This window comes from Moschus berezovskii, chromosome 10 (assembly GCF_049115385.1).
Source record: "Moschus berezovskii isolate FMDL1 chromosome 10, NW_MosBer_1.0, whole genome shotgun sequence".
NCBI classification, from domain to species: Eukaryota; Metazoa; Chordata; class Mammalia; order Artiodactyla; family Moschidae; genus Moschus; species Moschus berezovskii.
In genome coordinates, this window is record NC_142469.1 from 15,765,997 (window position 1) to 15,791,072 (window position 25,076).

General features: G+C 38.7%; 1 protein-coding gene across 44 annotated transcripts in view; it reads left to right on the forward strand.

The window, feature by feature from the left end:
• The window catches only part of RIMS1 (regulating synaptic membrane exocytosis 1), a 628,464-nt gene that overhangs the window by 485,286 nt on the left and 118,102 nt on the right, over positions 1–25,076 (forward strand). For 29 of the 44 annotated variants that reach the window (XM_088840524.1, XM_088840527.1, XM_088840529.1 and 26 more), the window contains one exon: positions 11,043–11,155. In XM_088840524.1, coding sequence (XP_088696650.1) covers positions 11,043–11,155 — 113 coding nt within the window. Of the gene's footprint in view, positions 1–9,803; positions 9,987–11,042; positions 11,156–15,043; positions 15,074–18,158; positions 18,246–25,076 lie in introns of those variants that run through there. The other 15 variants (XM_055432968.2, XM_088840521.1, XM_088840496.1 and 12 more) reach the window with 4 other exon arrangements.

Genomic DNA, 25,076 nt, shown 5'->3' on the forward strand with positions numbered 1-25,076 from the left:
ATACTCACTAAGTTAATGTAGAAATTAGATGATTTCTCATATTTTGTTTGCAATTTTTATAACATTTTAAAGTGCTTTTAGGTTCAAGATACCAACAGAATTTTTGCATAACTGTAAAAAGGAAACACCAAAAATCCAATTAACATATATCCACTCATCCCATCAGTGTTGAGAATGTGCAGGGTGACATAGATGTAAGTGGATACATGCATTCAGGTGTTGCAGCTGCCATAGAGGAGACAGGAGGCATAGTGAGAACACAGGGAACAGAGAGGCTGCAGGTGAGATTAGGTGAACTACTCTAGGTGTATAAAAGTAGGTGTCAAGAGGAGCATGTTCTATGAGAAAGGAACAGCATGCGAAAACACTGAGGGCTGAAATGCACGCTTGAGTTTGTGGAACTCATGCTTGCTGGGGACGATTCAGGAGATAGGAGAGAGGTTGAAAACAAAACAGGAGAAATGACCTCACACTCTGTGGTATAGAATTTTAACTTCTACCTTATTACTCCTTGAGCCACGGCAGTTCCCTCCACATGATGGGTCTGAGTCCGAAACTTGTAGATCACTTGAACAACCCTTTGGAAAGTGAATTGAAAGACCCAGGGGTATATGGGAAACACCTGCAAGGCTGTCACAAGAAGGAAACTTGTTGGACAGGGAAACTGCAATTCAGTGATCCATGCAGTCAACAAATATGTGCCAAGCTGTGTATCCAATTCAAGGAATAAAATAGCGAGCAACAAAAAAAAGGAAAGCTTTCCAGGGGATAATACCTCTTAGGTGAGGTTAGAAAAATGAGTAGGTATTAGTCACATCAAGCATCGTCAGTGAACAGGAGATTAAACTTGTTTCTGGCTAATGATCTATGGAGATATGGACTATGTAGGCAACTTATAATGGAATAGGGATGCCAGGAACCAAAAAAAGTGCTGAGTAGAAATTCAGTTTTGCAGAGACATTGAATAAATAGATACATACCCATCTTATAGAGACAGAAATAGATAAATAGATACATACAAATACACTTACGTAGATGGACAGGTAGATAAAATAGACCAATAGTGGTGATAGTGGTGGTTTAGCTGCTAAGTTGTATCTGATTCTTTGTGATCCTGTGGACTGTAGTTGGTCAGACTTCTCTGTCCCTTGGATTTCCAAGCAAGAATACTGGAGTGGGCTGCATTTTCTTCTCCAGGGGATCTTCTCAACCCAGATATTGAACTGTCATCTCCTTCATTGCAGGCGAATTCTTTACCACTAAGTCACCAGGGAGGCCCTCGATAGATATCAGTTCAGTTCAGTTCAGTCGCTCAGTCGTGTCCGACTCTCCGCGACCCCATGAATCACAGCACGCCAGGCCTCCCTGTCCATCACAGATGGACAGAGAAATAGATACATGGATGAACAGATAGATAAGCAGATAAAGACAGAGAGTGTGCCTGAAGAACTGTGGGTGGAGGTGTGTAACACTGTACTGGAGGCGGTGACCAAACCACGCCAAAGAAAAAGAAGTGGAAAAAGGCAAAATGGCTGTCTGAGGAGGCCATACGAATATCCGAGAAAAAAAAGAGAAGTAAAAGGCAAAGGCGAAAGGGAAAGATATACCCAACTGAATGCAAAGTTGCAGAGAATGGCAAGGAGAGAAAAGGAAGCCTTCTTAAGTGAACAATAAAATAAATTATTAAAAAAAAGGAAAACAGTACAGTGGGAAAGACTAGAGATCACTTCAAGAATATTGGAGATACTAAGGGAACATTTCATGAAAAGATGGGCACAATAAAGGAGAGAAATGGCAAGGACCCAACAGAAGCAGATGAGATTAAGAAGAGGTGGCAGGAATACATAGAGAAACTATACAAACAAGGTCCTAATGACCCAGATAACCACAAAGGTGTGGTCACTCACCTAGAGCCAGATGTCTTGGAGTGTGAAGTCAAGTGGGCTGGAGGAAGAATTACCATGAACAAAGTTAGTGGAGGTGATGGAATTCTAGCTGACCTTTAAAATCCTAAAAGATGATGCTGTTAAAGTGCTGCACCCAATATGTCAGCAAATTTGGAAAGCTCAGCAGTGGCCATAGGACTGGAGAAGGTCAGTTTTCTTTCCAAATCCAAAGAAAGGCAGTGTCAAATAGTGTTCAGACTACCATACAGTTGCAGTCATTTCACATGCTAGCAAGATAATACTCAAAATCCTTCAAGCTAGGCTTCAGGAGTATGTGAACTGAGAACTTCCAGATGTACAAGCTGGATTTAGAAATGGCAGAGGAATCAGAGATCAAATTGCCAACATCCATTGGATCATAAAGCAAGGGAATCCCCCCGCCCACAAAAAAGTCTACTTCTATTTCATTGACTACCCTAAACCCTTTAACTGTCTTGATCACAACAGTCTGTGGAAAATTCTTAAAGAGATGGGAATACCAGACCACCCACCATACCTGCCTCCAGAGAAACCTGTATGCAGATAATGAAGCAACTGCTGCTGCTGCTGCTAAGTCACTCCAGTCGTGTCCAACTCTGTGCGATCCCATAGACGGCAGCCCACCAGTCTCCCCTGTCCCTGGGATTCTCCAGGCAAGAACACTGGAGTGGGTTGCCATTTCCTTCTCCAGTGCATTAAAGGGAAAAGGGAAAGTGAAGTCTCTCAGTCGTGTCCGACTCTTAGCGACCCCATGGACTGCAGCCTACTAGACTCCTCCGTCCAGGGGATTTTCCAGGCAAGAGGACTGGAGTGGGTTGCCAGTGCCTTCTCCAAATGAAGCAACAGTTAGGACCAAATGTGGAACAACAGACTGGTTCCAAATTGGGAAAGGAGTACGTCAAGGCTGCAGTCACCCTGCTTATTTAACTTGTATGCAGAGTACATCATGTAAAATGCAAGGATGGATGAATCACAAACTGGAATCAAGATGTCTGGTAGAAATATCAACAACCACAATACTGCTTTAGTGTCAGAAAATGGAGAGGAATAAAAGAGCCTCTTGATGAGAGTGAAAGAGGAGAGTGAAAAGGCTGGCTTAAAACTCACCATTCCAGAAACTAAGAACATGGCGGCATCCAGTCCCATCACTTCATGGCAAACAGATGTGGAAACAGTGGAAACAGTGACAGATTTTATTTTCTTGGGCTCCAAAATCACTGCAGATGGTGAGTGCTTGCTCCTTGGAAGAAAAGCTATGACAGATCTAGACAGTGTATTGAAAAGCAGAGATATCACTTTGCTGACAGGGTTCATATATGGATGTTAGAGTTTAACCATAGAGACGGCTGAGTGCTGAAGAATTGATGCTTTTGAATTGTGGTGCTAGAAAATACTCTTGAGAGTCCCTCGGACTACCAGGAGTTCAAACAAGTCAATCCTAAAGGAAATCAACCCTGAATATTCATGGAAGGACTGATGATGAACCTCACTTTATACAATTTAAAGTGAATTTTCCACTTTTTCTCCTCCCAAAAAAAACTCTAGAAGATACCTTCAGTAGGCAACTTTGAAATTTCAGACTCAGAACTTGCATAGAGCACAGGAGCAGCAAGTGAGTCAGTTCAGTTCAGTCACTCAGTCGTGTCCGACTCTCTGCGACCCCATGAATCACAGCACGCCAGGCCTCCCTGTCCATCACCAACTCCCGGAGTTCACTCAAACTCATGTCCATAGAGTCGGTGATGCCATCCAGCCATCTCATTCTCTGTCGTCCCCTTCTCCTCCTGCCCCCAACCTTTCCCAGCACCAGAGTCTTTTCCAGTGAGTCAGCTCGTCGCATGAGGTGGCCAAAGTATTGCAGTTTCAGCTTTAGCATCAGTCCTTCCAATGAACACCCAGGATTGATCTCCTTTAGAATGGACTGGTTGGATCTCCTTGCAGTCCAAGGGACTCTCAAGAGTCTTCTCCAGCACCACAGTTCAAAAGCATCAATTCTTCGGCGATCAGCTTTCTTCACAGTCCAACTCTCACATCCATACATGACCACGGGAAAAACTATAGCCTTGACTAGACAGACCTTGGTTGGCAAAGTAATGTCTCTGCTTTTTAATATACTATCAAGGTTGGTCATAACTTTCCTTCCAAGGAGTAAGCGTTTTTTAATTTCATGGCTGCAATCAGCATCTGCAGTGATTTTGGAGCCCCCCAAAATAAAGTCTGACACTGTTTCCACTGTTTTTCCATCTATTTCCCATGAAGTGATGGGACCAGATGTACATCACGATAATTCAGAAGGGATTGTTTTCCATTGCCGAATTCCTAGTTTGTCATAATGGCCTAGATTTCCTGAAAAAGTGAGAGTGTTTTTTGCTCAATACGTTGTTGGTCAATGCTTTGGCCACCTGATGAGAAAAACTGGCTCTCTCATTGGGAAAAATCCTGGTGCTAGGAAATATTGAGGCAAGAGGAGAAGGGGGCCACAGAGGGTGAGATGACTGAATGGCGTCACCAATGCAATGAACATGAGTTTGAGCAAACTCAGGAAGATAGTGAGGGACAGGGAAGCCTGGCTTGCTGCAGTCTAGGGGGTCACAAAGAGTTGGACACAACTTAGGGACTGAACAACAACAACATTCATACATACATACCTGCATACAAGCACGCATTCATACATAGGTGGACAGACAGAGAAATAGATACATATGTACCTTCATGGACAGACAGAGAAATAGATACATGGCTATCTAGCTAGATAGATGATAGCTGAGAAGAATGTAATGAAAATACTGATTGTGTAACTGTTTGCATTTTCTTTACTCTCAATAAATCTAATTATAATACAGTCTCTTCACCAGGTTGTAAATTACTTAAGTTCCTCCGATTTATTTTCATAAGATTAAAAATGTTCCTCAAAATTACATATTCATTATATTCCATTGAGGCCTCTTTAATTCATTTAACAATTACTAGTTAAATGTCTACCATGTGCCATTTTCCAGAATCAATGAACACGGTTTTTTGACAGTAAGGTACGGTTTTACAAAATGTTAGATGATTCTCGAGTCAGCTGAGCGTGTTTCCCTCCAGATGAGGGATATTTGAGCATCATGCCTGGCAACACTGAAGACGTGTGTTGTTGTTGGTAGTTGCTCAGTAGCATCTGACTGTTTGCAACCCCACAGACTGTAGCCCACCAGGCTCCTCTGTCCATGCAGTTCTCCAGGCAAGAATTCAGGAGGGGGTTACCATTTCTTTCTCCAGGGGATCTTCCCAATCCAGGGATCGAACCTGAGTGTCCTGCATTGCAGGAAGATTCTTTACATTCTGAGCCACCACGTGTGTGTGGATATCCACAAATCCTCCCTCCAGTAAGAAGAGAAGGGATTCCATTCCCCCTAGTCTCAGATGTTTGCTTAAGGGCCATATTCATATTACTCTTTCCATTACTTACTTTGCTTGTAGGTTTCATGTAGAAAACTCAGGCCTGTTCGGTATTTGAATTTGTTTGATGATAATTAGAGCTCTTCCTTGATTTTTATTAGAGTGTAAGTCACATGCTTAGCTTTCAAGGGAATTGACGAATAGCTCATTAAAATAGAAGAATTGGCCTGGATCTTCTAGGCTTACATTGGCACTCATTTCTTTTGAAGATACCTTCTAAGTTGATGTTCCGCTGCAGGTGAGTGAGGCCACAGTATGAATGCTCTGGACACTGATTCTTGGCCTCAGGAATTGACCGCTCCCCAGAGGAGCCCCAGCACGCAGACCCATCTTGGCCTCAGGCAAACTTTGCTGTGTGACGATCATAACTTTTAAGGTCCTTTGTTGGCCTCAAAAAAGTGACCTTTTCAGGAATAGTTGTGTAAGAAAATGTTTTGAAAGCTATGATAACCATTTCTAGACAGAAGGCAGGCAGAACTGATTTCTGACTTACATGCCTAACCATTGAAGTAGAGCTTCAGACCCTCTGAGGAAGCTCCTTAGTAAATGAATGTGCGTCTTTTTGCCCTCGTGTGCGTTGAGCTTTGCGGCCTGTTAGCACTGCTGCACGCCCTGCTCTGGGGACTTTCCTTCTTGTGGAGCCTGCTTTCTGAACCCTGACTGGGGGATGTTTGGTCAGGGCTGGTATTTAGAATTGCGTACACATTCATTTTATGCTGTGCTCGTGCTCCTGAGAAAAGGCAGTCGCCTCGGGAGGAACCATGGTAACCTAAAGCACCTCATGCATGTCTATCCTGTAACAAGTAATTTTTTAAAAAGGACTCTATTTTTAAGCAGCATTAGAAGCAATTTACTGCAAGTCTCCTTGCAGCAACAGAAATGTCTAACAAGCTAAGATTTTGGTGGGGAAATAATAATTTTATTTCAGGAACACTAGTCTTAGGTGAAGAGTGTAGGCAGGGGTTGAACTCAGCAGTAAATATTTAGAAACTTGTTTGGAGATGGTGGACTGGAGTTGTAGTTAGATTGGATTCATATTTTGTTCTAGAACCCTCACTATTTTTATTTCAATAGTATGTTATGTGTAGACATATGAAGCAGAGTTGATGTTCTTTCTTTATTTTTTTATTTTTATTTTTTTTAATTTTTATTTTCATTGGAGGCTAATTATTTTACAATATTATATTGGTTGGTTTTGTCATACATTGACATGAATCCGCCCCGGGTGTACATGAGTTCCCCCTCCCGAACCCCCCTCCCACCTCCCTCCTCCCCTTATCCTCCCTCTGGGTCATCCCCGCATACCAGCCCCAAGCATCCTGTAACATGCATTGACCCTGATTTCCATATATTTTGTTCCTATAAACTCTCAAAATATGATTCTATTAAATCTTGTCAAACAGTTTGTTACTGGACGTGCATGTTTGTTTTGTTTTGCAAGATGAACAGCACATCCAGGGATGTGATATTGCCATATTTCGTCTCATGATAATAGAAGCCAGTCCTGTCTCAAAGACAGAAAAGAGACCAGTGTTGGCGCTTCATTTACCCTGTGGGTCCTGCCTTTATCAAGCTAGTTATTTGTCTTTTTGCAAAAAGCCCCCAGTTTTCCCATCTATAACACAGGAATGATAAAACTTTGAAAAGCTGTTTTGACAATGCAAAAAAGGACACATGTGTATGTATGTGATATGTACACCACAGCGCATGCATGTACACAGACAGACAGGCTAGAGCCTGGCGTGTGTAGACGGCACCATGTGGATGCCTGGTGAGGAACACCTCCTCCCATCACCCTTCTCCATCATTCACTCCCTGTCCATCCTCTGTCCTGCTCCTTGCTGGGCTCTTTCCCTCGGACACCTTTACACTCTCAGCACATCCCATTTCATGGAAAAGTCTGGATTTCCTCCCATCTCACTCCTGGACCTCAGAATTTCCCGATTCACCCTCCTTCCTCTCCTCTGAAACAAACTCCTCCTGGCTCCACCGTCTCTTTCTCCAAAGCCTGGCCCGTCTCTCTCCAGCCCTTGCCTTGTCACTCCCCTCTGCCCCGCCCCTGTGATCCAGCCTCCTTTATCCTCAGGCAGAATGGTCTCCAGCCTCTGGGAGTCTGTGCTTCCATACTAGTTATAGATGGGCGGGTAGCAGAAGCTGTTTTGTTCCTGAGGGACTTGTGATTGGTTTCAAAGGAAAAACAGCCCTGGCACTAAGTAATTAACCCCCAGTGGGGCACACTATTTTTGGGCCCTTAAAGCTTGTGGCTTGGGAGGATCTGTTTAACATTCATTGAGAAATGAATTTACAATTATTTACCCCTGAAATTGTTTTTCTATATTTATACAAAATAAGTGGCAAATTAGATAGATAGATAGATAGATATTTGACTATGTCTCAAGGCATGGGCGGAGAAGGCAATGGCACGCCACTCCAGTACTCTTGCCTAGAAAATCCCATGGATGGAGGAGCCTGGTGGGCTGCAGTCCGTGGGGTCGCTAAGGGTCGGACACGACTGAGCGACTTCACTTTCACTTTTCACTTTCACACATTGGAGAAGGAAATGGCAACCCACTCCAGTGTTCTTGCCTGGAGAATCCCAGGGACGGGGGAGCCTGATGGGCTTCTGTCTATGGGGTCACACAGAGTCAGACACTACTGAAGTGACTTAGCAGCAGCAGCAGCAGCAGCAAGGCATGGGAGCTCTTAGTTCCCCAACCAGGAATTGAAACCGTGCCCCCTTCAGTAGCAATGCAAAGCCTTCACCACTGGACCACCAACGAACTGTGCTTTTTATATTTTTGTCATTTACTTTGGGGTCGTATAGACTCATCTAATTTATTCACGTTTCAGGTTGCATTTAGGAAGTTCTTTTTGTTTATGGATTGCAATGAGAAATGAAGCAAGATTTTAGTGAAATTGCAAGATCTGTGAAATTTGTCTGGACTAGGCTAAAAACTATATTATTAAACTCTCAAACCACATTAGAGTATATTTTGTACAAGGAAGTGTTGAAGTTTATTCTCATGATAATGGCTTTTAAAGAATAATAGGTAAAAACTCATTATTTGTCATTGGAAAGGACTTGATCATGCCTTGATCCTTCCCATGTAAGTTAATTATGTAGAGCTGAGTTCGTGTGAGAGGTCAGTCCAGAATGAATGAGCAGTTTTGATACATGATGCCAGTGCATTCTTCCACTAATTCAGAAATCAAAATGACCATCCAGGTTTCTGGATATGCCTTAGGGTCTGATGCAGCATTAATCCGGAGCTCAGAAAGGTTAAATGCACATTAGATACCTACGCTGTACCATTTTATGCTCTAAGATCTGACATTTTCCCATTTTATTGTTTGAAAATAGAGGATATACCCGGAATCAATATAATTACAGATGCAAAAGACATTCTACTTAAGAGAAAAATTGTCAATCCAAATAAAAGTTGAATAAAGCACTTGGTAATTAATGTGTCACTACTTCCTGTAGTGATCAGTATGGATTCTTGACTCACCACTTTAATTTACTTAATTGAATATTACAGCATTATTTTCAAAAGGAGTGTTATTTCTTAGCTTCTGTGACTATGAAAAATAATACAGATTAGGTATTTTAAATGTGCAGTTTATTTAAAATACAAAAAATGATAAAGCAAAAATGTGTATATTTTAAAGAAGCATATATATAATATATATACACATATATTCACATGTAAACATCAGTTTTTAATTCTTAATCCTTAATTTGGAAATTGCCTTTATAATATTTTTGAACATTATATTAAAACAGCTGTCAATATATAGGCAAATATCCTTTCTGATACTTTTATGCATTAGAGGATGTGTTTTTATCCATGTATCTGCCACTTGCATTTAGTCAGCTCAAAGACAAAGGATTCTCCACCTTATATCATTTTAATTTGTTGATCTATTTAAATTAACCTCAGAAGACAGCTTCCCTTGCTGTTTGGTAGGAACTTCCTATTGCAGAGTACAATTATGAACACTGTGAATGCGCAGAGTGTATTGCTCCTTTTTGAAGGCAAGTGCTTCACGTGCCCCTGGGTTCATTGTCCTGATGGTGCTCAGTCGTGCAGGCCCCATCTCTTTACTGAGCTCCTGGTCTGTGTGCCACTGTGTTCCAGGCACCAGAGGTCAGCTCAGTAAGACACAAGGGTCCGAAGTCTCGGCCCTGTGGGCCTTGCAGGCTTGTCTCCCTGGAGGAACCCAGATGGGTCCTCTCAGGACCACTGGGCGTGCACATTCCCGATAACGCGTCTGTTTGATGTGAAGTCCCGTTCAGTAACATTGTGATGGGTTTGCTCCTGGGTTTTAAAAATCACTGTCTTGTACAAGTAACCAGGTTTTCCTTGGACAGATGTGCTGGTATCAAAGTGGATGTGACCTGCTGACTGAAGATCTTTTCTGACCCTAATGTTTTAGGGTTCTCCCACCATGTCTTTCTAGAAGGGGATACGCAGCCGCGAGAGCGACTGATCAGCCAGTCCTTAGGGGGAAACATCCCGCTCGCTCCCGCTCGAGCGAGCACCCTAGTGTCAGAACACTGTGCTCTATGCACCACCTTGCCCCCGGAGGGTCCGCGCCACCTTCTCCGCTCCTGACAAGGTCGCTGTTCAGTGTCTGCCTCCAGGTGTCGCTGTGGTGTTGTGCCTTCCTGAGCTCTCGACACTGTCACTCATTACAGCACCATAGCTCTTGATCCTTTCTTTGTGACACTTAAACCCCTCCACATCTACCCTTGCCTGCATCTGCCTTCACTGTGCTGCTGACCTTCTCTTCTATACTTCCTGCCGACTAGCCATCACTGAAAACTAAACTTGCCTGTGTTACGTCCTTCCATGTGTTTGTGGCATATTCATATATACTTTTATTTTTTTAATTATGTGAAATTCTTTATAAGAAATTGCCTGGAATTAAATGTATATTTGCTTTAAAATGTATAAGAGGAATTAGAAGGAAAAAAAAGTCATCTTTGTTTACAAAATTCTGAGAGTGCTTTAAAGTTCTTAAGTATAAAATAAAAAGTTTGAATAACAGCAGATAGAGGTCAGCTTACTCCGGTATAGTAGTAAGGTATCTGCACGCTTCTTAAATTTGTATTTGTAATTTTGATCTGTCCCCCAGTATATTTCATAGCATGTGCCCAAGGTTCTTTTTATGCATATCTTTTCAGACTTTTCCTATTTAAAAATAAATTGCAAGTGAATGGTAGCTTATAAAAGTCTGTAGCTGTAACTACTCTCGTCACTTACGTGGATTTAATTGTAGCAGTCTAGCAGCCTTTCTTAAATAATTGACGCACGTTGTTAAGATTCAGAGGCTGTGAGTAGGTACATTCCGTCCAGTACTACCGAAAATGGATACCTGAACAGCAAGTCACAGCTTCATACACAGTTTATGAAAAGAAGTGTGTTCAGTACTGCCCTGTTCAGGAATTCCTCCTGCAGCACTGTCTGTGGCGGAAATCTGCCTTTCCCTTTTAGCCCCTTTTTTGGTCATACTCATTTTATGCACATCATGTAAGATAATTTGATTTTACTTCGAAAGGCCCACGTAGGGGTTTTACGGCTCTTTTAATAGTAGCAGGAAGAAGGAAGGGATTTTTGTCGGGCCCTCCGGGGTTTCATCGTGTGATTTGTCCCGCTCTGTCTCCCCCCGCAGGACGCACCGGCAGGCGAGCCCCACCCGGTCCCCGCCCACGGACTCCGCCTTCAGCAGCCGCCGGGGCAGGCAGCTCCCGCAGGTGCCCGTGCGAAGCGGCAGCATAGAACAAGGTATCCACAGAGGGAGCCTGGCCAAAAGCCTGGGTTCGAGAAACCCCTCTTTATATATGCCTTCTGTTAAGAGAATCATATTCTGGTTGCATGTAGTCTGATGAATCCTAAGAACTCAAGTTACCTAGAGCTTTATTCCCAGCACCTGGTTATAACAGTTGGTGCCTCTGTGCTGTTTTTGCTGAGTGAGTGAATGAATGAATTTTAGATGGTCAGTTAAAAGAAAAAAACGAGCCCTTAGAGATACTTCTTCCAACGGTACCAAGGAAAAAAATAAAACTTTAAAGACCTCAGTACAATACAGTGTTTTTGGTGTTAAAGGAAAACTTATTTAACCTTATTTTAAAAATATTTTTAAATGAAACAATCATATTGAAGGCTTTGCTAGTGTTTGTTTATTTTAACTTGCAATATCGTGTATTTTTCATATGTCTGATGATTAAAAACTGACTTAGAAAACACATTTTAGTGTCTTTAAACAGTTAACATCACTTAAATTTCCCTTATTTTAAGCATATGCCCATTGTTTTTATCTTCTAGATAGAGAGGGGGTGGGAGTGGGGGATATATTTTCCTGGAAATTAAATTCACTGAGCTACCTGGCAGAGAGTTAAACACAGTTGAAAGAGTCAGATTTCTTCATGTGACTCAAAGTGCCTTCCCATTTCTCAGTAAGTGAAATGATATGTTATCAATAAATGTTATCATAAATTTTTTAAACAAGTTAGTGAAATAATGTTTAATTTGGGGTTGTAATGTGAATACAGTGGACTTATATTTAAACATGTATTAAAAATCTTCACCCTTGTGAAACAACTGAAAGGTTAACATTTTGAATATTCTTTTCAACAGTGTTGGTTGTTGCTGATGTAAAGCTTGTATATTTCCTTCTATATTGCTGAATATGTGTTCTCCTCACTCAAAGCACTTTACTGAATGTATCATTGAAATTTTAGTGGTCAAAGAAGATGAATATGTTTTTGCAAAGACTAACATGACAGAGTTTGTACACAGAGTACTTGGTTATAAGAAAAATTAGTGTAGATTTTAAGAGGTGTCATCTTATTGACAGAAAAATGTTTCTACAATAAATTCTGAATTTGTATTCTTTTTTAAAAATCATGCGTCCTGTTGATATGCCGTGCTTTAATATTCAGGGTCATTATAAGGTTATTCATTTAACTAATCAGAAAAATAAAAGGCTATGTGAAACTCTGACTTTCTTTTCTAAAATAGCAATTAATTCATGGGAATTCTGAATTCATGTCTTTAACAAACTCTCTCTTATTTGGGAACATTTTGAGAAGATAATTCATAATTAATGTTATTAAGGCTATAATTAGCGATAGTCTAAATGAAACTGTCTTAAAATTTATCTTTAAAAATGTGGTGTTTGTTTAAATTATCCAGTCATGAACTCCTGTTGCACAACCAAAAGAACTACAGGTTCTAGTGTTCAGCTGCAAACTCACTACTGGCCATAGTGTGCTAAAGATTGATATCCAAAATCACGTGTTCCTAAAATTCTTTGCATTTCCTCCAGCTGCTAAAACACTTAAGATTCAAAAGCATATGAGGGTATTGAATATAAGTCTCACATAGTGAGATTATAGTTTTATTAATCTATAGAAATAAGACTTGCTGCTTCTACAAAATCAGATGGAATGTATGCTAGACTTTGTGTTGTTTTTTTTTTTAAACTCATGTTTGGTTGTTAATATCAGTCAACATTACTGCTTTATGATATTCGTATTCACAGTTGTCTTTCAGAGAAATCACCAATTTGTAAGGATTGAATTGAGGTGGGAAGAAAGGAATGACTGAGGATGGAATTGGTGGAGTTATTTTGGTAGTTGATATCACAAATACATTCCTAGCCACTTGCTATTTGAGGTTCCTAAAGCTTATCATCTTAAGAGTCAATAGATACAACCTTTTAAAAATACAGCAACAAGCATGTACTATTTTATCTGTGTATTCTATAATTAAAATGGATCTGATTTATTATGTGATGTTGCTATGTGCTTCGGGACATTGGTAAATGATGATACTGCCCACCTTCATCTTATTATGAATCTATTTCAAACTGAACAGTTCACATGACATCTTTGTATTTCCTAGAATATGTTTTTAAAAATCAACATCTAATTTTATTCATGGGCTCAATAGAATTTAGCTTATTTTACTGAAGATGGAGTTCATTGATGTTCTTAAGGCTACATAATCATGTCATTTTTTCCTTTAATATTATATGTTAAAATTTACTTCTGTATTCTGTGAAGACTAATGCCAAATGCAGTTTATTTACAATCAATGAAGGCCCTACCTCATTTGACTTCCTTCTTTCCAGTCTCATTTTATGTTTATTTTTACTTAAAAAAAAAATTTAACAAAGGATAATTGTATTTTATTAAAAAAACTGAATTGACAGTTGGTTGGTAAGAGTGAATATATCAAATGATTTAGATTCCTGAATAGTGTTATAACTTCTTGATGAAATTATAATTTTATTCATGCATGATTTCTGGATATAATTATCTGCATTATTGTGTTTAGGATCCGTAGATTGTTTGGATGCTTATTTTCTTCATTGTAATTCAGTTCTACCATTCTCTCTTTGTACAATGAAAGCTATATATAGATTTTTTTTTTTAAAGGCTAACATCATGTGGAAAAACACATTTGCTTAAACTTCTAAAAATGTATTTTAAAATTTCTTTTAAAAATTAGAAATGCTAGCCTATTTTCTACATGGAATCTGATTATGTTACAGTTAGGGAGGAAGAAGAGGTGTGGTTATGATACAGATTTTGAGATAAAGTAGCTGAAAAAGTAGCCTTAACATTTAGATAACTCTAAAGGTATGTGATAATTGAGAGCTGAGGCTTTCAGGAAACTCCTCTGGGTATGTTCCAGTGTAACCCTAAGGCAGTGTGAAACTGAAAACAGGATAATAAGCTGCATTAAATGGATGGTTTTCTGAAGCCAACCAAGTGATTTGTATGCATGTGTGCAGCATAGGTTTTTTTTGAAGAAAGCCTATTTAAAGATCATTCATAAACTGACACAGTGTGCCAATTGTTTTGTTGTTGTTGTTCTGGTATTCTGCTACCTAACATTAATGGCACTCCCCTTCAAAATATCTAGATAGGCCATTATTTCTCAGTAAATGATGTACGAACAAGGAGGTAGATAAATGTGTAAGAAATGTGTGAAAACTATAATTTCCAGAGAACATTTCACTTTGAGATAGTTTAATATAATTAATTTGAGAAGGAGGAAAGGATTACTTGAAGTAGAATATATTTTTTTCCAGGTGGAAAATGTTCTAGAATACTTTCCACAGTGAAAAGAAAATGCCTACTACCTACCAAAAAATGGAATTTATGTTTTCATTTATTATAATATTTTATTATTATAAATATTTTATTTGTTATAATATTTTAAAGTATCTGAAAGTCTATCATTTTTGAAATTAAAATGTTAGTTTTGAATATTAAATATACTTTTAAGTACATTTATAATAAAATGTCACAATATATTAAGATTAAAATGTCTTAGTAAAGTGGGTGCTGAAATTTTGTGCAATTCTTCAAAGGCAAGAAAAGTAACACAAAATATACTTTTTCAAATTCTAAATATATCAATTTCCCAATGTTTATGCTTTTATTTACAATCTTTAAATTGTTGCATTCATTCTTTCTTTGACTGATTTTAGTGCCATGTTTGAGACTTCATGGTTTGTCATTAAAGTTTGTCAAATCACATTATATGTTACATAATTTTATTATTCATGCCATTGTGTTGATTCACATTTCCATGTCTAACTATAAATTTGCTGATTTCTTTCTTTTGTTTCCATCATTATGTGCATTTAATTCATTGAAGAACAAGAAAAATATAACTCATCCACAAAAGGTAAATATTATGTAACTTTTAACAACTGACTATCGTTTCTTTTCTCTCATAGTATGTGAGTTATGTGACTGCGTTTTTTAAAACAATGAGCTGCCTTAGTTAACAGATAGCTTTTTGCCTGCAGTGACTTTGTAGGGTGTTTGGTGTCAGTTGTTTTCTATTGTGAGCAGTTCACATCCAAGAAGAGAGGATTAAAACTAAGAGTATTTTTGCTTCAAAATTTATTTTTTGACACTGACAACTAGAAAGCAATTCTCTTTAGAAAAAAGTAGCATATTTATTTTATGTTTTTTGCATTCCCTTGCCCTCATAGATACAGGGTTTAATGCTTACTGTCTGTGATGCAAAGGAGTAGAAAATCCCTAGGTTTTCCTTCTAAACAGCAGTAACCTTATGGAATATTTGGCCCCCTGCAGTCATGCATTGGAAAGTGGCTGCCAGAATTCTACTCCTCTTGGCGCCAGGAGGGTTAGAACACGCAGCAGTTCTTCCTTCTTGAGGGACACTGGAGGGAAACCATTTACCCTGCTGTTTTGGCACCTTGCTGACCTGCCCTGGCCCTTCGGATCACATGTGACCTTTGGTCTTTGTACTTGAATCTCATGTAGATGCAGAGGTCAACCCATTCTCACATGCCACCTTATTAGGTGTGACTATTGGCTTGATAATTAAATATTTGAATATGAGATTTCAGCTTAAAGCAATAATATTAGCAATGCTAAAAGATTATATAATTTAACAAAAGTACCTTTGCTCACTATTTGTAGCTTGATGATGTAATTAATTTATTGTCCCCAGTAACTCTAAAAGTTAGTCCTGAGAGGACCATCATCCTTTTATGAAAGGTGAAGCTCAGGTTGAGAGAGGTTCAGAGATTTACCCATCCACCCTGGTGATATGACATAGATTACAAGCCCATCTCCTACTTCAGACCTCCTTCCTCTATAGTTGATTGCATTCTATTTTAATAGGGGCAGATCCCAAGTTTATATTCCTAACTTTGAGTACAGTGAAGTATGTTATGTCTCTCAATGTCATAGATTGAAAATGGGAGGTAATATTCAAGTACTTATGTTAGTTTGAATTTATGAAAATTTATTTATATTCTGGCACATAATACATATTCTGGCAAAGTGTCTGAAATACTAGGCAATGAATAGACATTAATAAAAATAAAGTGTTATTCAGATCAAGATGTTGTGAAATCCTAGGCTTGGTCCCTAGATTTTTCATAGATTTTTGGCCATTTTGCATTTTTAATTCAGGTATCAGAACCACAAATTTAGGTTCGGTAGTACAAAAATGGCCAATGCATTTGTACTTACATTCAGAAGAATTTATTTAGACTTGCAAGATAAATTTTAGTATGCTAAAAGATGTAATGTTGGAGATGGGTCAATGACCTCATTCGTTTAGCTGAAAATAATTATAATAATTGTTCATTTGGAGAGCTCTTCTTCCTATATTTTTACTAGCCAAAGCTTTAATTTGCTAATCAAAACAATGCAAAATTCATGGGTTATACAACTTCAAGTGTATGAAGTATGCACCTTTACAGCCTCACTACAGAGCATGTCAGGTTGTTACATTTTAACAAGGTCATTTTTGTCCTAACTGAGGTGTGTCATCATTCTGCCAAGTCTTCCTGGGACATAGGATGTAGATAAGCTTCATGGGATGTACCACGTGACTGAAAACAATCAAAGAGACTTGTTTACAAATGCAGCCAGTAAGGCAGAGAGCAGTCCAGGATGCTGCATTTCTCTCCTGGGATTTAAGGGAGCCACAGCTTAGCCATGAAAAGCATGGGCAGCCCGGAAAAGATATAAGCAAATTCAAGAAATTTCTTTTGAGTCAGATTGTAGGTTCACCTGCCCCATAGGAAAGAAAACGTTTTATTTTGCATAGAAACCCTGCTGCTGTGAGCTGACCTTTCTGAGATCGACTGTATTTAGAATTTAAAATTAGGTTATCTTGAGTGCTCCCTGAGTGGTAGGCACTGCCTTTACTACAGGAGGTAGCAGCACAGGCTTACGCGACCCCTAGTGAGAGGTGGCTTTTGATGAATTGCAGACAAATTTGTAAGATGTTTCCAGATTGTCCAGGATTTAAGAGGTTTCACAAGATGCAAGATTTTCAATGCTAAAACCAGGAAAGCTCTGGGCAGGATGGGGTGGTTGGTCACCCTACCCAAAGGGGACCTAGGGGACCAGTATATAATTTTCAAGCATATTTCGTAAAACACATCCAGAGAGGTATAATATACTGAACATTTTAATATGAGAGGTTATAGGGCACTTCCTCTAGGTCAGTGTCTTGACTAACAGGGTCATCTCTTCATCTCATCATATTTCTGCCCCAGATTGAGACATAACTATTCATATCCTCATTTATCAGCCGAGGGAGCTACAGCATAGAGAGGTGCAGAAGCCGACCCCAGGTCAGCTGCTCACTGGGGAAGTGCCTGGACAGGAAGCAGGGCTTGAGCCTCACTCCGGAACCCTGTGCTGAACCCCTTTACTTTGCCACCTCTCCCACATTCAGCACTGACCAAGCACCCACTGTGGGGTGGCACTGCATAATCAGAGTAATGACCCGGGACAAGCTGAAGGAAGGTGTAGTGTTTCCTCTTATAGAAAGAGGGCAGAGGATGCCCGGAAGAGCAGAGCTGCTGCAGGACAGAGCTGGACCGTGAAGCCGCAGCCCACGTCCCGGCCGCTCCCTCGGGTCGCAGTCACCTCCCCATCTCGTGGTGTCAGGAGGCCCACTCAGGGGCCCTGCTGCCCCCGGTGACCCAGGTTTATGTCACTCAGCCAGACCTTCCAGTCCCTGGCTTGCTCTTCAAGTGACCCCTGCACCCTGAGGAAAGGAACCACTGTATTCGGACTAAGATGACACCTTCTCGCGTTGAAAAGTTAACTGAGGAAATAGAAGTGTGTTTACCTCTTTCCCTCCTCCTCTTTGTACGTTGGAAGCTGAGGTGCCCTGTCTTTCTAGGATTCACAGACTGTTTTACAGGCATATTTTAAATCATTCATTCTCACAGTAAGCCAATTTTTCCCTCTCTGCTACATTTCTTGGACAGTTTTAAAGAGCCCATGAATGTAGTTTGGGGGCATCGAAATAATGATATAAGAAGATCAAAACAGAACCAGAAATTAAAAGGCTTCAGGTGAGAAACAATGTTATTATCATAATAAGTTTCTAATTTATTTGCCTTTAAGATAGGATCTCTAAAGTGCATTAACTTTTTGCCTTTTGGAAGCAATTTGGAATAATAGCAAAACCCATTATACTGTCTTTTCTACAAGTAGACTTCCCTTTATCATAAGAAATATGTAGTTTACCCACAGAGAGAATGAAGTGCAATTAGAGTTCAAGTAACTAAAGGATTTGAAAAAGAATGAGCTAGCATCTGTTTTGTGGTCTGTTTAACTAATTAAATATATAATAATTATTGTAACAGGTCATAAGGGCCATTTAAGGATCATTTCTAGTCAACTGAATTTTTGAACTTCTGTTAGAAAAATGCTCCAATAAATTATCTGTCTCTTCTTTTTGAAGTGTTGACAAGAGTAGTTTGAATGGCAAGCACTCAACCTATAATCTTTATGGAACTATTAGCATTAACCTGAATTAAGTGTACTTCATATTAAAAGTGAAAAACATCATTTTAATGGTTTTATGTTACATTGGTTATTATTTATGGAGTTGCTTTTGAAACACATTATAGGAGAGGAATCACCTCACTTGGCTTTTGCCAATAGAAGTAAATTAATTTATTTGTGAATCCATAGAGGAATCATTATTTTAACTGTCATTATGTAGAAAAGGATTTTAGCTTTATTCACATTTTTCTTAACTGCATTTTGAGTTGGTGCATATTCCCCAGGTGATTCATTTGATGTTCAGTTCAGTTCAGTTCAGTTGCTCAGTCGTGTTCGACTCTTTGCGACCCCATGAATCACAGCATGCCAGGCCTCGCTGTCCATCACCAACTCCCGGAGTTCACTCAAACTCATGTCCACAGAGTCGGTGATGCCATCCAGCCATCTCATTCTCTGTCGTCCCTGTCTCCTCCCACCCCAAATCCCTCCAGCATCAGAGTCTTTTCCAGTGAGTCAACTCGTCGCATGAGGTGGCCAAAGTATTGCAGTTTCAGCTTTAGCATCAGTCCTTCCAATGAACATCCAGGGTTGATCTCCTTTAGAATGGACTGGTTGGATCTCCTTGCAGTCCAAGGGACTCTCAAGAGTCTTCTCCAGCACCACAGTTCAAAAGCATCAGCGATCAGCTTTCTTCACAGTCCAACTCTCACATCCATACATGAATGACCACGGGAAAAACCATAGCCTTGACTAGACGGTCCTTGGTTGGCAAAGTAATGTCTCTGCTTTTTAATATGCTATCTAGGTTGGTCATAAATTTCCTTCCAAGGAGCAAGCGTCTTTTAATTTCATGGCTGCAATCACCATCTGCAGTGATTTTGGAGCCCCAAAAAATAAAGTCTGACACTGTTTCCACTGTTTCCCCATCTATTTCCCATGACGTGATGGGACCAGATGCCATGATCTTCGTTTTCTGAATGTTGAGCTTCAAGCCAAACTTTTCACTCTCCTCTTTCACTTTCATCAAGAGGCCTTTGAGTTCCTCTTCACTTTCTGCTATAAGGGTGGTGTCATCTGCATATCTGAGGTTATTGATATTTCTCCCGGCAATCTTGATTCTAGCTTGTGCTTCTTCCAGCCCAGCGTTCCTCATGATGTACTCTGCATAGAAGTTAAATAAGCAGGGTGACAATATACAACCTTGACGTACTCCTTTTCCTATTTGGAACCAGTCTGTTGTTCCATGTCCAGTTCTAACTGTTGCTTCCTGACCTGCATACAGGTTCCTCAAGAGGCAGGTCAGGTGGTCTGGGATTCCCATCTCTTTCAGAAGTTTCCACAGTTTCTTGTGATGCACACAGTCAAAGGCTTTGGCATAGTCAATGAAGCAGAAATAGATGTTTTTCTGGAACTCTCTTGCTTTCTCCATGATTCAGCGGATGTTGGCAATTTGATCTCTGGTTCCTCTGCCTTTTCTAAAACCTGCTTGAACATCTGGGAGTTCACGGTTCACATATTGCTGAAGCCTGGCTTGGAGAATTTTGAGCGTGACTTTACTAGCATGTGAGATGAGTGCAATTGTGTGGTAGTTTGAGCATATTTTGGCATTGCCTTTCTTTGGGCTTGGAATGAAGACTAACCTTTTCCAGTCCTGTGGCCACAGCTGAGTTTTCCAAATTTGCTGGCATATTGAGTGCAGCACTTTCACAGCATCATCTTTCAGGATTTGAAATAGCTCAATTGGAATTCCATCACCTCCACTAGCTTTGTTCATAGTGATGCTCTCTAAGGCCCACTTGACTTCACATTCCAACATGTCTGGCTCTAGGTGAGTGAGCACGCCATTGTGATTATCTTGGTTGTGAAGATCTTTTTTGTACAGTTCTTCTGTGTATTGTTGCCACCTCTTCTTAATATCTTCTGCTTCTGTTAGGTCCATACCATTTCTGTCCTTTATTGAGCCCATCTTTGCGTGAAATGTTCCCTTGGTATCTCTAATTTTCTTGAAGAGATCTCTTGTTTTTCCTATTCTGTTGTTTTCCTCTATTTCTTCGCATTGATCACTGAGGAAGGCTTTCTTATCTCTCCTTGCTATTCTTTGGAACTCTGAATTCAGATGCTTATACCTTTCCTTTTCTCCTTTGCTTTTCGCTTCTCTTCTTCTCACAGCTCTTTGTAAGGCCTCCTCAGACAGCCATTTGATGTTACTGTGTGTAAAGATTTCAAGCTCTTAAATCTTCTGCTTGAACACTTACGGTGAATATTCATGAATATTTGGTCATAAACATTTAGATCTCTGTTAGTAACAGCATCGAATTTGTCCATTTCTCTTTTTGTCACAAACCTATAGCTATGTTGGTCATTCTAGCCTTCTTTTTAAAGTTTAGGGATGTATGAAAGTGGTCCATGTACATTAGTTCTGAACTCTTGGTTTGGACCCATTTTTCTGTTCTGCTTTATAATAGTATTAAAGACTTAAATTTTGAAGTATTTGACACTTGAATCAACCAGGTGTCAGTTTGCCAGAAATGTGCCCTTGAGGGAGAAGTTTTGCCCCTTCCTCCCTGATTCTGCAAGAGAAGATAAAAGGTGGATGTCTAGCCATGAATAGACCTTTTGGGTTTTCTCCTCAAAAGCTGTATATTTCCCCTAAACACTGTAATTTTGTTTTGTAAACTTTAAAATTTGTCAACACATTTTGCAAAAAAGAAAGGAAATATTGAATTTAGTAGTTATGCAACATCAAACCTTTCAAGATAGATTCTGTTTCCTCCAGTGTAATTGGATTAACAAAAAATGATGGATAAACATGTTAAGAGATCCCAGGGATGAACAGCATGACCCTTTGTGTTCCCAGGGAAGCCTTAAGTCCATGGACTACTCTCATGAAGATTGCGTTCTGTGCAGTGCCTTGTAAGGAGGACAGTGCTTGCTTTCAAGACAGACGTACACATAAAAAGCTATTTAAACCTGTGTAACAAAAGGGCAAAGTAAAATGACAGATTTTTCATTTGACTTTCTCATCTGTCCAGTATCAGATTAATATTTTCACTGTTACTCTGGGACTTGGCTATTTTGACACTGACAGTGATCTATGGAGCTGGAAATCCTGAACTTTGTTTTAGATAGTTGAGTAAAAATCAGCTTAAAGATGAGACGGCCTTGGGGTTTTGGCTGCAGACAAAAGATTTAAGTGATGATACACAGAAGTTACCTATTTCCTCTAAATCGATACTTCATTTCAATTTTCTATGCCAAACACAGCCTCTTTTCAAGTTCTTAAAGGCGAGGTGGTTCTTTTTCCTTTGCATGCGTTATTTATTTGTTGTATTTTGTTTCTCATCCTGAATAGACAGTATCTTTTATTTTATTGTCTATGTTACTGTAGCATAATCTTTAACATCCAAGAGAATCATGAACGGGCACATTTCTCCCCTTGCAAATTGAAATTCATTTTATTCTAAGAAAATGACCCAGAATATGGGCATTGCTGTATAGTCAAAATATTTTAAATATTTACTCTTTAGATACACATATTCTATATGTCAGGGGGGAGAGGAGTGGATATGTGAGTATTGTATCAAAGTTGCTTATTATGCTTGTATGACTCCAAAGATAAGGATAGATTGCTTAATCTTTTAATTGGCAAAAAAAAATGATTAAAAAATAACCAAATATAACTGGTAATTTTTGCCCCTTAACGTCTATGGTTTTGGTAAATTGGCAAACAAAAAAAAGTAAAAATGCTGGAAATTCATTAGTTGAGCAAGAGAGAAAGTTGTTAGCTTCCTATTTTTAAAAAATATTGGAAAAATGTCAAAATTTATTGAGACGTTACAAAGTCAGAGACTACAACAGCAGGAAGTTACTCTAAGTGATGTCTTAGAGTTTTCATTTTCTTTACAAATGAAAACTCCGTAAAGGTGATATGTCAGGACTGATCAAGTTCACACTGATGAACAGTGGTGTGTCTGAGGTTTTAGTCTCTGCCAAGTATTTTCAAGTCCTGAGTTCTTACCATTCTACCCCATTGCTTCCAGGCGTGTGGAGAATGTTCCTACATCTTAACAGTTTGTAAAAGTCTAAAAACCCATGTGTAGAGATAAGTATTGCAGTCTTGAATTTCCTAATATGAAAGCATCTTTCTTTCTCTTCAGGCTGTGTGTACCTTACAGAGTTTACAGATTCAGTCAGCTCTCTTTTTGTCATCTTTTATTTCTTTCTAATCCCCACATTTCCTGTTACATCGTTTATTGTATTGAGTGCCCACCAGGAGTGATTTGTAAAAATAAATGCTTCCGAGCAGGGCTTTCCTCAGTGCTTTCAGTAACTGAGGCATTGCACATATCGCATTCATGTCTTATTCTGACAGCTTCCAGGCCTGTGCTCATTTATCATAACCCTGAGACACACTAGACCCAAATCAGGGCTTCACTGTCGCCAAATTATTTTTGGTGCAAAGGCACTAAAATTTCATAAAGTGTGGTAGCACGCTTTAGACAAGGTTGTTATCCTGAACAAATGTTACCATGTTTTACCTTTCACATATGTGCTAGCTAATCTTGTTATAAAAAAAATATTTAGTAACCCTTTTACTTTAATATATTTAATAATACAGAAATTTTCATTATCCCTATTCCCTTTTATACTCATATTTCACCTAGAATACTTGAAAATGTAGGTTTAGCAATATATTGTATGGATTATCTGTTTTGCCTATAACATTTGAAATTGCAAATTCATGTTAATTTCTAGATGCATAGGGAGAAATGTGAAAGATTTAAGGAATTTGAAGAACAGAACAAATTTGTATTTACATAACTGTAAATTCAAGAATAATATTTAAAATATATTTATGAAAATTTAATGTTTAAATTATAATTATCTTACATTACACAGGGCCATGATATTTACAGTGTTTTAAAGCAGGTCACGAACGTCTACCAAGTCAAAGGAGTTTCCCCGAAAACTGCATTTCTCTTCGGAAGAGGTGATACATTGGAAATGTTTCAGTGATGGATTCAGTTCAGTTCAGTTCAGTCGCTCAGTCGTGTCTGACTCTTTGCAACCCCACAAATCACAGCACGGCAGGCCTCCCTGTCCATCACCAACTCCCGGAGTTCGCTCAAACTCATGTCCATCGAGTCGGTGATGCCATCCAGCCATCTCATCCTCTGTCGTCCCCTTCTCCTCCTGCCCCCAAACCCTCAGTGATAAATTAGGGAAGACTTATTAATGATTCTTTAGCTTTATTTTAAGTCATAAGCCTCTTTAATAATCTTATGAAAGGATAGATCTAGAAAAGTGCATATAGGTCCAAACATAATATTTGCAAATGATTTGCAGCTTCTTCAGTTTCTCCAAAGATCACCTATAATACTGGATTAAGAATTCATGGCACAACATAGAGCATGAAAATATAAGTAATTATATTAATCTATCTTTATCTTTAATAATATCTAATATTGTTTTTCTTTTAACTTTAACAAAAGTTCTAAACTTTTTTCTTTTTTTAAGAATTTTATTTTATTTTATTTAAATATAAATTTATTTATTTTAATTGGAGGCTAATTACTTTACAATATTGTATTGGTTTTGCCATACATTGACATGTTGAGTTGATATTTGATATAAGTACATTCATTGGATAAAAATGTCAGAGTTTAAAATTAACTGAGGGTATAAAGTTGATCTAAAGAAAATAGATGAAATTCAATAAATATCTTTTAGGAAAATTAATACCTGCTTTTTAAAATACACAATTTATTTAACATCAGACACATCAGTCAGCTCGTAGAAAGCATACTGAAAAATTCTAGCTTTTTAAAAAAGCTTCTGTATAAAATTACAATGTTAATTATACTCTAGTGGCTAGGGGAAGTGAATTATATTACTGTCACTCTATGGGAATTATAACTGAAGCTATATTTTCATTAAAATAGTAAGTAAAATTATGTGATATTACATTTGTTATAAAACATGAGCAAGGTTATTTAACTGTCTAGTATATGGCAGTATTGAAATTAAAAAAATAATTAAAACCCAGATGTTCTCCAAGTTTAAAATCTTTTGAGAAAGGAATAGTAAATGCTATTTTGATGATTTGTTAGGTTCCAATGCTACCAGTATTCAGAGTGCTCCCAAAATGTAAATGTAGTGCTAGGATTTATGGAAGAATTAGAAAATATTTTATTTCATATTTTAATTTTGCTCTTAGCATTAACATTGTTAATATAAAAAATTTAATAATGAATAATCATTCTTTTCAAAGTAAGATATTTGAGCTCTCTGGGATGCGGTTAATTTTACTTTTAACTGGTTACTCAAGAGTTAATCACATTCCAAGGATTTATTTCTATTCATTACCAAGTACATTATTCTCTCTATTATTCATG